Here is a 12,857-nt window from a genome sequence, read left to right as displayed (position 1 = left end):
AGGAGATAGAGTCATTCCTAATCTCAAACCTAAACATCTTTTCTCTGGGAAGCGCTCCATTGGTAAAACTGATCGGCGTTTGGTCTTTTCTAGTCCTTTACCAAGTCATTCCAAATTTTGTTTGTTAATAATTGGATTTCTGTTATTTGTGCTTCATTATTTATTCAATTTCATTATGTATGACAATTTGTTTAATTATACCCTTTTTGTTTAATCAACTCCTCTTCATTTGAATCATTCCCACACAAATTCTATAGTAGATGCACATTATAGTATACTACAGGTACAAACGGATGTATAATTATCTTCTCCGAATATATAATATGAAGTATGTGCTCAATTTCAAATACTTGTATATTATTAAAATATACTTAAATCGGGCTAAGATCGAGGTAAGAGTGATCTCATCAATCAACATCCATTTGAATCATGTTGTGGTCTTTATATTTGCTAGATCCAAGGATTGTTATGAATCCTCCATTTTGAAATCAAACATTGCAGCCAATTTGATCACAAGTACTGCCAAAAAGTGTTGGATTATATATCCGCTCTTGTGCAAGTGTGCAACCTTGCAAACCTATAGAGTAACGCGAGTTTTGTTGGATAGAAGAATTTAAGCTACTCTAATACAAGTGAGATTGAAATGTTTACTCGTAAATGAGTAAATAAAAACATTTAAATTGAGAGCATATGCTTGTTTTAAAATATTTTTAGAGGTCTTAGTTTGTTGACCGTAAGGTAAGGTCTATTTAGCCTGGGTTAGCGCCAAGTTGTCAACTGTTGGCATTTCTTGATTCAAGGCAATCTTTTCGAGTTTGCTACGGGTTGTTTTAAGCTGATTTAAAATGAAAACTAAGTATCGTATCACTATTTTTGGTTGAATCTTGCCATAATTAGTTCTTATTACCGAATAAAACATATTTTATCGTCATCATTACTGAATTAAGTGGCTAAAAAAAAAAAAATATATGCAAGGTTAGTTGGATAGTACTTCAAATCATATCAAATCCATCAAATTATAAAGACGTATTTAAGATTATAAGCGAAATAAAGTCAACTTTAACCAGATTCTAGATCAAATAAGCAAGGCAGGTATCAAACGACGATGTTTTAATCAGTCAACGGATTCATAGACTCCCATTATTTCAAAATATTAAATTAATAAAAATTAAAATTAAAAATAATTAAAATATCCTTTCACTTCGAACAACAAAATTTCACTTTTGCCTTTTTCCCCGAAAAGCTGTCCCCAATCTCTCTCATCTTTCTCTCTCATATCAATCCTTATTTTCTCTCTCCTAAATCAAGATTTTGGGCTTGACCTAGCCATTGGATCGAAGGTTTGTTCAATTTTTAGATCGATTGTTTCAATTTTATTGAACTGATTTTTTGTCGAATTTGGTTGATTGGATTGTAGATTGATTTGTATTGAATTGTGATATTGTTGACTCGATTTTCAGTTTTCTGTAGTTCTGACGAAAATTTGGGTAATGATTTTGTTTAATTTCATGCGAATTTGAACATCTGATTGCAATTTTTTTTTTTTTTTTTTTCAGAAAAGTGAAATTATGTTTTGTAGAAGTTACAGTTGCTTAAATTCTGTTGATGTGCATTTGTGCATGTTTGAATTCTTTAGCTGTTTATTTACATTTAGTGGTGAATTTGTGATTTTGAGCTGGATGAAAGAGAATGAATAAGCATACGGTAGAATTTAAAATGTCAGTGAAATTTAAAAGGATTATTAGCAGATTATACCCTAATCTCTTGTGTATTTGGCTCTCATTATGTGTTGCAGGATAATAGGATAGTCCTTTGCTGATTAAAATCGTCGAAATTGGAATCAACAAGTGTTATTGCTTGTTAGTATCAGTTTCTGTTAACAAAGACTTGGTGGATAATTAAGCAGAGTAAAGAGTTATGTTGATGTTGTTCTGATGAAATTGGGGGAGTTCTGTTATATTCAAGATAATAAAGTAATTGCTAGCAATGGGTGCTCGCTATCTAGCAATTTCGGCGGCATGTACTGTGGTCAGCATGATAGGTCTGCAGTGCTGGACAGAAATATCGCTCGAAAAATTCAAGGTGGATGGACTTATTGGCAGCGATACCCTTTACTCAGAGAATGCTAGTCATATAATCGAGCTCCTGTTGCGTTCTCATGCCACCATTACGTTGCTGGCACTATGTTTGATCAATGCATTTGTGCTATTTATTTTGAGTATTAAGGTAAACTAATCTCATTGCACTATATTTCTTTAGTTTTGTTTTGTGGGATTGACTGATTTATGGCATTTTGCATAATGTTGTCACATTTTGAAATGTGCACTTGTGATATCTCCTGATCTTGGAAGATTAAGGAACTGATTTGTGTTTTCTGCTGAAATTTTCTTAGTCAACCATAGCTTTTATAGTACAGTATATCTTTATGATTCATATTTTCGAAAGACACAATATGTATTACACCAATATTCTTAGATGTTGTCTAATGGAGTAACATATTGTATGGTTTAATGGTTCTATAATATACCAGTTAACTTATCAGAGAAGTTCGATTTGTATGGAGATGGGTTTGGGGGGATTATTTTTGCTCATTTAAGCATAGAAACTTGAATATTCATGGTTTTTGCTAAGTTAAGGGGGCGTTTGGCCTTTAACAAAGGGTAAGGGAATCAAATTGGCTCATCCCCTTACTTGTTGTTTGGTAGGACATTTCAATCATTCCCTTTACCCTCTTCATTCCCCTAATGTCTTCTACTTTGATCCCCCCTCTCCCCCACACACAAAAAAAAAAAAAGGTTTTTCTATTCCTTTTCCTCAAGCTTCCTACAGTACTATCAACACCACCATTACCAGTTTACCACCACCATCCTATACCGGACCCACCACAACTCTGACCACCACTTTCCATCCTAGATCGGATCCAACACCACCACCACCACCACCACCACCTAGGCCGAACCCACCACAGTCCAACATTCCTAGACTGAACTCACCACCACCACCACTACGTCCTAACTCTAACTATTCGAAATTCAACCCCTCACCCAGCGCAAAGCCACCCTAACCACCGCACACACCCGAAATTAGCCCCACCACCATGAAAAATGACTTCATCCACCCCGAAAAGTACCTATTCATCCTAAAAAACAACCCTAATTGTAAGAAGATTACCCAACCATCCAAAAACAACCACCAAGCAACTAGATCTAGAAGATTTTTCAAAAAGAAATAGAGAGAGAATAAAGGAGTAGCGGTGACGGCACTAGGGGGGTGCGCCGTCTGAGGCGGAAACTTCGGGAGGGAAGGGGCGCTGGCATTAGGATGTGGTTGAAAGGAAGGGAAATGGTTGTTAGTGACTTGTAGGATTTCCTTTTGTTATTTAAAACAAACAACTATGACAATGTAGGGATTTTTTTTTGTTTCTATTCACCTTGTTTCGCTTTCTTAAGCTCATTCCCTCTCCCTTTAATCCTTTATTGAACCAAAACCCCCCTAAATCTATCTTCTTTGTGAAATGGCATATCACAGATTCACAGCATCCACCACATGAAATAATTTGATTGGTTTTTTGATACTTGTAAACTGATGTACTGACTTGACCTTTGGAGGGGTATAATGTATAAGTACACATCTAGTTTGGTCTAAGATAGAGAATTATATTTTCCCTTTTATGACTAATTTCCCTTAACAAGACATGTAGATCAAAGGTGTGTGGTCAAATTTTTGGTGGCATACAAACTAAGGTTGTGACATGGTAATATTAAAATTTTGATTGACATGCTACAAATCTACACCACACTTAAAGGTTTACAAGCTATACAAATGTATTAACTATGTATGGTGAGAGTTGAGACATGGTGACATTAAATAGGATATGATGAAAATGAGGCAGCTTTTAAAGGAATATGGGGTGACTAAAGCCATTTTAATTTACTACCTGTCTCACTTGAAAATTTGCCAAGATATACGAAACACCTATTGTGATTATGAGAGAACTAGGACTCCAAGAGTCATTATTACCAATTTTATTTTCTGTATCGGAATGATCACTTTTGGTACATGTAGCCAACTCCAATTATGGAATTAAGGCTTTGATTGATTGATTTTGATTGAAGAATTACTTAAGAGCCTAGTATTTCTGAGCAAAAGCCATGATTTCTAAATTCATCTCTTATGGTGTCACATCTCTCGTGTCATCTTGTTTTTTTTGTCAAATCAATTTTCTAGATCTTATATTTAGCGAAACCTCTAGACCAAACAAATGACTAAATGAGACACATGTATTCATGCTGATAAACCCACCATTACTTGTGAAAATCACTTTGAGCAGAAGGTATCAAGCTATTTAAGTGACTAGATTAGATAGAGTGAATACATTGAGCATGTGCTTTTCTTACGACTAATGTAAAAACATACATTTGGATGTGCCTAGGGGGGTAAAAGATTGAAAGTGGCTCACCCAATGTAATATCCTTATATAGCATATTTGAGGCCATGCCACTATGCTGTCTGGTTAGATCTGGCTGATTATATAATGCTTTCATCATCCGTTGGATCTGGCTGATTATATAATGCTTTTTTCCATCTCTCTCTCTGCAGACTATATTTTTTGGAGAACTATATGCCCCTGAAACACGAAAGTTAGTGGAAAGGCTGGTCAATTATGTTATCTACAAGGTAATACTACAGTTGAGCTATTAGTTGAACTGTTCACTGTCACTATCAGCGATTTTAATTGCTATTTTAGCCTTTTGTGACAAAGGTTTGGGGGGTTGTTTAATGGAGGGAGACGAGTCAAAGAGTGTTCGTATATAATTCTGCTAAAAGAAAAATCTAAACAGCTAAAGTTTAGAGGAAAAGGCAAGTACAGATAATTTTGGAGTCATGGTCACTTTGCCACCAAGTCTAGTAATTTGTCAAGGGTCTTTAAGACTTGCCATGACCTTAAGGATGGCCTTGCATTTAATTTGACTTGGCGGCATTGTAATATATAGCTGCTGCTATGCTAAAGGCTTTAATATACTTAATAAAATTTATCTGGAAAGCTGAAATCCACTGAATCTGTAAAAACAAGTAGGGCACAAACAAGTCGTACTTGATTGGCTAATTGCTTTTCTGTAAGACTTTAAGTGTCTATGTCATATTTGTTATTTGTTCCTTTAGCTAAAAAAAATGTATCTCTTCTTGAAGAGTTGGTTACTTTGATTATCAGAGGTTTACATCCTTGTCATTGGTCAAAATTTTGTGTAGCATGAAAACATGGTTGGTGAAAGACCTTTTTCCAAACATCATTAATCCCACTGCTTCTTTTGAAGTACATTAATGGAATTTTTTTGTAGTAAAAAGAGCTATTGATCCTTGAATCTTTGCTGCCAATTCCCATTATTCCCTTGTGATTTATTTTTTTAATGATTCCAGGGAACATTTCTTCCATTAATCATTCCTCCAGCAATAATTCAAGCCACCCTGTGGATGACATGGTTGACCGTCCTTTGTTTCCTGAAGGTTTGTCAAATACTTTCATCAATCTATCTACTTTATCTGGGTGTTAATTGTTTCTTCTGATTGTATTTGACTTTCTTTGGCTCTTATGTAGATGTTTCAAGCTTTGGCAAGAGATCGTCTTGAACGTTTGAATGCATCTCCTTCTGCTACACTTTGGACATATTTCCGTGTATATTCAGCACTATTGCTAGTTTTGGCCTTTGACTGTCTATGGTACTTCTTGACTTTCTATCTCTAGCGTTGTGGATTCTGATATGCCCTATATCTTATTTTGTTGTTACTGAACTTTTGATATGGCGTTCTTTGCTTGACAAACTATTGAGAAAATAAGCGTACCTGGTGGTTCTCTCCCCACATGTTAAAACAAATATTTTCTTCATAAATAACTATTGCTTTGAGATGGAGCCACAATTATTGTCATTTATGTAGTCAATGTCAAGGTTATTTTACTTATATTTATAATTTTTTTTCTTTTTTTGGGGGTGGGGAGGGGGAGTTTATTTTATTTTATTTTTTTTTTGCCAATTTCATATGTCTTGTTATAGTTCATTTATATGTTATCTTCCTACGTTTGATGTTACTAATTATAAACGATAGCAATCCAAATCGTATCATGGAACTACTTACAGCTTTAAAAACTTGTTTAAAGTTTGCCTCATGAGCAGCCCTGAGATAAATAGGTTCATCTATTTGCCAAAGAAATTCCAGACCTTTTTAAGAGGTCATTCAGTTTGCAGCTTTTAAATGCATAGAGTTGTTACAGAACCATTTATAGTATTCAGTCATTGTTCTAAGTATTATTATACACTATTGAATTTTTTGGGATGAGAGGATGAAGTGGGGGGTAGTTTTATCCTGGGTCCAATGTGCAACCAACCTTCACCTTTCTTCTCTGTATAGGTTATCGAATAGCTTTTTTCTTTGTTGCAATGATTCTCTTTGACTAGAATTGTATTTTCCGAATCCTCTTAAGGTATACTATCCCCTGCACGCCTAAATTCATTTTTATATGGTGATGCTTTTGCTCATTCAAAAGCCGTCATTTTTCATAATAACGAGAAATCCCCTTTCTATGTTGATGCTTTCAGGGTCAATTAACGAGATTTGTCTAGTAGTTCTGTATGCATCTGGTGTGCATCTATTCAAGATAACATGATTCAGTGTCCTGAAAATTATATTATGGAGCTGATGACCACATGTCATCTGTAGTGTAGGCATAACTGCTGAATCCATGGGGTGTATTGTTTCAAAGACTATCATTATACTGTAATGTATATTAGTTTGCCATGTGATCTTTTCTGTAGAAATGATTATATCTTTAAATTTAGGAAAATCTTGTCTCTAAGTGTCATGTATGTTTTATAGGATATGGTTTTGTGCGGCTGTATCTGGACCTCTGGTTTCGTCCACTTATTGGTTGTTATTCTTTGAGCCCCTCAGCATAGCTTTTGAGACACTGCAGGTATGATGTTTCTGTAATTCAAATTTATCTATTTATTCAACTTTCATAAAGCATGACACTTATTCACAAGTTTGTGTTGCATGATATACATTTCTTCAGGCTATTGTGGTACATGGATTTCAGCTAATGGATATTTGGCTCCACCATTCTGCTGCAGAGACTTCTGATTCCCAAAGATCAAAGTTTTTTGATACAACTGCAGGTATTATTACTTCTTCCATAGAAGCCTCTACTGACAATATTTTTCATGTATGGTGTTGATCTGGGTGGTGAAAGGGTTAGTTTTTATATGTGTGGTTTGAAATATCTGATTTGATGAGAGAGTGGAAGAGCTAGTAGTAACGACAAATTGAAGAGAGACCATAAATAGAACAAGGAACTATTTTGTAGTATAGTGTGCACCACCTAAATCTACTATGTAATTGCAATTTGATATAAAGTAAATGGATAAATTAACTGTTGGAACTTGGAACGTTAAAATAGATTTAAAAAGATTAGGATCAATTTGCAACTAGAGTTTGTGTCTAAAAAATAGCCTTTTATATGCATGTGATTACATATTTTCAGTTTTTTATTTCTATATTATTTGTTTATATTTCTAATGTAAATTGAACAATACCTACTTTCTGATATATGCCTTAATGAATCAGATCCATTGGGTAAAATATTCTAAGGATTAAATTGTATATAAAAGATAAGGAAAATTGTAGAGTTCTTTACATAAAATAAAATTGAAATAATCAACATTATAAAGACTGATCATTAGGTTGTTATTTGTTTTAAAAGTAGGTGGACAAGTATTCACAAGACTTAATTACGTAGTATCAATCAATCATAATATTGAATTTGTCAAATTGTGCTTGGGCATGGCACAAATCTATTAGCTAGTCTATTTTTTGGAGGGTACCATATGTAAAGAGGTGTGGGTTTGCATGAATTATGTAAAGTGGAAGGAGTTTCGATTTTAGGGTCAACTTCTATCTCGGGACATCACTTAGCCAGACATAGATCTGGTCTTTTACTGGAAGTTGGATTAATCTCTGTTGTAAGATTTTGGAAATTGACTAAGCAGTGCTCTCACTACAAATACAAGTTGGTAAACTTTGGAAATATAGGTTTCTTTTTATTTTTTATTTATTTATTTAATATTATCTAGTTAAATCTTGGCTTTTAAGCAAGGTTTCTCTGTGGTATGTTGTATTCCATGATTTTTTGCGAAGTCATCATTGTATATTTGTAGCTTTGTTTTTATTTAAATGAGAGAACTCCTGCAGGTTCTTTGTGGGAATGGAAAAGCAATGTTGTTCGAAATATGGGGTTTTTCCTCGATATGATGACACTTTTAATGGCCCTTGGTCATTATGTGCTAATTTGGTGGCTCCATGGCATGACATTCCATCTTGTAGATGCAATCCTTTTCCTGAACATTCGTGTATGTGCTTGATCAGTCCTTGATGGCTCACTTTAAATTTTAGTGCATGACTCGTCATAATTTTTTTCTATGCTGCTTGCAGGCTTTACTAAGTGCAGTTGTAAAGCGTATTAAAGGATTTGTCAAATTAAAGATAGCTTTAGGTGCACTTCACGAGGCACTTCCTGATGCGACAACAAAGGAAATACAAGCATATGATGATGAATGTGCCATCTGTAGGGCAAGTGCCTCTTTCACTATATTTTCCCCCTTTTGCCTATTGAGTATCTCTCTCATTCATACTACATCTTCTTGTTTCACTTGTTTGTGACTTTATAGTTGTTTGAACTTCTTTATCGCTAGTGTTTAATGATATTATGGTCTTCGTTGGATATCAACAGGAACCAATGGCAAAGGCTAAAAGGCTTCCTTGCAATCACCTTTTCCATCTTGCTTGTTTGAGATCTTGGTATGTTTATTGCCAGGCTTGTAGACTCATTTTACTCTCCTTTTTAACGCCTAGTAAAGTTTGATGTTGGAGCTGAAAGTGATTCTTTTATACTAGGTTGGATCAAGGACTTAATGAGGTCTATTCATGTCCTACCTGTCGGAAACCCCTTTTTGTTGGAAGATCTGAAAGTGAGGCAAGCTCTCATACTAGAGTAGTTTCAAGTGATGAGCAGCTTGCTCGTCAACTAAGCTCAGGAGTTGATCTGGTGAATGCTGGAGGTGGAGGAGTTTTCCCTAACCAAAACCAAAATTCTCCGGAAGTTAATACTTGGAGGTTTGATTTTCACAGCTCTTTGTTTTGTTCTTTAATTTCTTTGCAATATGCATGACCTTTTAAGATTAACTTTAAGATTCTGTTAACATATTGTTGGATTCTATATCTCCATTTTTGGGAGCCATGTTTTTCTACGTAGTGGGTCTAATGTGCAATATACCTTGTTTTGTCGGCTAGAAGCTCCATGGTCGTAAGGCCGCCACATTTGCTCTGTAGCATGGATATGCATGAATGCAGCAAAAAATTGCATTGCAAGTAGTGCACATTTCTTTTCTTATTCTTGCTTTTTCATAATGTAACAATCTCTAACCTCTGGCCTCCTTACCTAAAAGAAAAATATAGATATAGAAGAAAATAGAAGAAGACTTTACCACTAGCATTGAAATCTTAAATCTCATCTAACAACTTTTATTACCACCATTTTTCTAAAAATATGTCTTCTTTTTGGTGTAGAGGAGCAGGAGCAGATTCAAGTTGGTTACAGCCTTGGCCAAGTCAGGGTCTTGATGGAGCTGGCCCATCAACTGCCATTAGGTCTGCTGGGTTGGGGAGGGTCCAGATGATGATGCGACACCTTGCTTCTGTTGGAGAAAACTATGCCCAGACTGCTCTTGAAGATACTTCGTGGAGCCTTTGGCCAACAAACTCTTCTCAAGCAACAACATCCAGTACAGCATTTCCCCCTGCTGCACACAGATACCCTGCAACAACTGTTACTGCACATAGGAGGACTGCCTCCCGTCCTGCTAACGACAGCATTGCAAACTTACTTGCCATGGCAGAAACTGTAAGGGAGGTGCTTCCTCACATCCCTGATGAAATGATTTTCCAGGTATAAACTCACTTAATGTATGTATGTACTATCATTATCTTTGCTAATACTTGTAAATCGAGACCTGGCAAAGCTGAAAGCTGATACAACCTGAGCCCACCCAAAATTTATGTTGTGTTGAACACTTTTTGACATGTAATACAGAAAACTGTTGTAGAAGTTGGACAACTGAAAAATGGTTTTGACCAAAAATTAAGCTGAAACTGACTTGCCTGAACATGAAATCATTGACCTAACCAATCCTTTTGACAATTCTGGTTGTAAATGCGGATCCTTTTATGGGTTACGCTTTGGGTAAGATTTCTTCAGTCATATCTGGCAGTTCAGTTTGCCTCTGTATATAATTTTTATCCCCTGTAGATAATAATACATGAATGCCCCAAGGATGCCATATCCATAAACAATTTTGAACAAGATAAATCCCTAGCTTTTTAATTAAATTTGAAAGCCTGCCACCTTACTAGTGCCCTACTATCATAATGAGATTGAATTCGCATTCTGTTTAAGATATTTTTTCAAAGAGAGGGGGGGGGGGGTTATAGAACCTAGGCAGCAGTGTGAACAGGACATGATCCTAGGTTTGGAAACTTTGGGTATAGTTGAAAGTTGATAATTGCTGATAAAATGTTAATCCCTTGCACAGTTGCACCAAGCTGGAGATTTCTTGTGTTTCTTACATTTTTGTTTAGTTATGACATTATGACTTTTGTGAGGTCAAAACACTGGCTTGTGGGCATCTAGTATATCTGTCAAATAATTATTTAAGCCAATGAACAGTATCACTCTGAAGGGCCAGAACCTTATTTCAGAATACGACCACCTATCTTCCTGTGTATTAAACAAACAAGGTGGGATTATGCTAGTAGCAAGACTCCTAGTGGAGATTTGCCTTGTGTGAATACACTGTCCTTAAAATAAGCTTAGCTGATAGGTGTTTCCTATCGCTATTTTAGTTAGCAGCTCTTGGATGTGAAATAATGTGTATGTAGGGGTAGATCACCTGAAAGCAGAAAGGATGTTTTTTGTTCTCAAGGGTAAGAGAAATTCAACCTAGTATAAATTTTCCAGTTGGTATAAACTACTAATTTTGTTGATAAAATAGTAATTATACAAATTACAAGGACCTCTTAAAATATGATTACTCATTTCCTTGAGTAATGTTTATTGTTGTAAAAAATTTATATAATGAATAGGAGAATTAGAATTTTTCATTTTTGTAAAGCCCTGCACAGTTAAGGAATCTTGGTTGTAATTACCCAAGTTGTGCCATTCTCATTCTCCCTCCATTGTAGGTGGGGTTATTTTGGGGAGCTCCAAATTCAATGATATTTGGCTACTATGTCAGGAAAGGATGAACTTTTTCTACCTTGCTGAAATCCAGTGATGGCAATTTAGGATACAGATGGAATTTGTTACTGGTTAGAAATTCCCTAGGGAGTAAATAAGGGACCTCTATCAATAGGGTTAATATAAATAATGATCTGGATTACTTCACAAGATTTGATTGTTTTTGTCTGTATACTTTTCCATGTGCTCATATCTGTCTCTCAGAGTCCTTTTCTTCATGAGTCCATGAAAATTTGGAAGATAAAGGGTACTTCCACCAAGACATTCTTGTAGTTTGGAAGCTGAAAAGGTCTTTTTGAAAATTTGTTTGTAATTTATAGGAATCTAATGTCTATATTTATAACAGGTTTAAGAAAATTATGTTACTATATCTGTGGTAAATTGTTTTAGGAGGGTAAAAATGATTCCAAATAGTAGACACGTTGATTAGGATACCAATCTGAAACACCAATGTTGGCTACAATCTGATCCACCCCTTTCCTAGCTCCCCATTAAAAGCCAGCTATAGGGTGGGGATCCAAGCTTGCACTGCTTCTATGTCATCACTTGACCGAAGTAGCCATGGACAGAAATTATAGGTCAATATTGCACACTTACTCTTTTGACAGTTGCCTAACCCTTTTGTAAATATGCCAGGACCTGCAACAAACAAACTCTGTCGCTGTGACTGTTAATAACCTTCTTCAGATGTGATATTGGATATTATTCTGCACAATAAGCCTTCCTGGTCCACAAATGTTTTGGGGACTGTGTGATGACACAAGGCAATGGAAACTCGAGACTTTTCTGAGTATGTTGAAACTGCTGTCTGTCCTGCCGGATTCTGTACATAGTGGCACATATTACCAATGACAATGTCACCTAGGAGTATTGGTAATGAGAACATTGTAAAAGCATCCTGTATATTCCCTTATAACAGTCTTTATTATCGCACATAAACCAAATAGAAAGTGATTTTGATTTTGGTCTCGCAACAAAGAGATTCCAGATGCATCTGTGGAACTGTGGCAGTTTTGTAATGAGTATGTATATTCTCATTGTAGTTGTACATGCAGAATTTCTCTTGAAGATGTAACAGGCTAGTTTTTTTATTCTTAATATATACTTCAAATATGTTGTATCTTGTATTTGATCACTTCATAGTTGCTGCATGTATGGTGCACCTGGTGGCTGTCGGTCCACAATCTTCTTGCAATACAGTGGTATTTTTTTTATAATGTACCATCACCTTACATCTTTTTGCTGCTGATGGGAGGATTTATGAAGCTTAGATATATGTTTTACTACGAGTACCTTTTTTTGGTATTTATTGGTTTTGGTGTATTGTCTGAGTATTTTTTAACTGGAAACATCAACACTAATTATTCCCTATGACTTGAGGTCTTCTATTTGTAGTTTTTTAACCTATTGATTCAGTTATGGCGATATGCGTATACTATTTCGGGCTGTTTGATATGATGGATGGGGTTATAACTTATATTGGATAAAAACGTGGGATAAGGTGGAATTAATAGGT

At 35.4% G+C, this 12,857-nt stretch overlaps 1 protein-coding gene across 1 annotated transcript; it reads left to right on the top strand.

Annotated features, from left to right (window-relative positions):
- Positions 1-1,189: 1,189 nt before the first annotated feature.
- On the top strand, positions 1,190-12,578 carry LOC110718310 (E3 ubiquitin protein ligase RIN2-like). Its single transcript, XM_021897154.1, has 13 exons — positions 1,190-1,340; positions 1,796-2,226; positions 4,600-4,677; positions 5,419-5,505; positions 5,597-5,718; positions 6,871-6,967; positions 7,067-7,169; positions 8,242-8,399; positions 8,482-8,619; positions 8,780-8,847; positions 8,944-9,162; positions 9,616-9,994; positions 11,978-12,578. The coding sequence occupies exons 2-13, from the start codon at positions 1,987-1,989 to the stop codon at positions 12,032-12,034; spliced, it is 1,746 nt and encodes a 581-aa protein (XP_021752846.1). The 5' UTR covers positions 1,190-1,340; positions 1,796-1,986; the 3' UTR covers positions 12,035-12,578.
- The last annotated feature ends 279 nt before the right edge of the window (positions 12,579-12,857 follow it).

Source organism: Chenopodium quinoa, unplaced genomic scaffold, assembly GCF_001683475.1.
Source record: "Chenopodium quinoa cultivar QQ74 unplaced genomic scaffold, ASM168347v1, whole genome shotgun sequence".
Classification (NCBI taxonomy): domain Eukaryota; kingdom Viridiplantae; phylum Streptophyta; class Magnoliopsida; order Caryophyllales; family Amaranthaceae; genus Chenopodium; species Chenopodium quinoa.
This window is presented reverse-complemented; position numbering and strand designations above follow the sequence as displayed.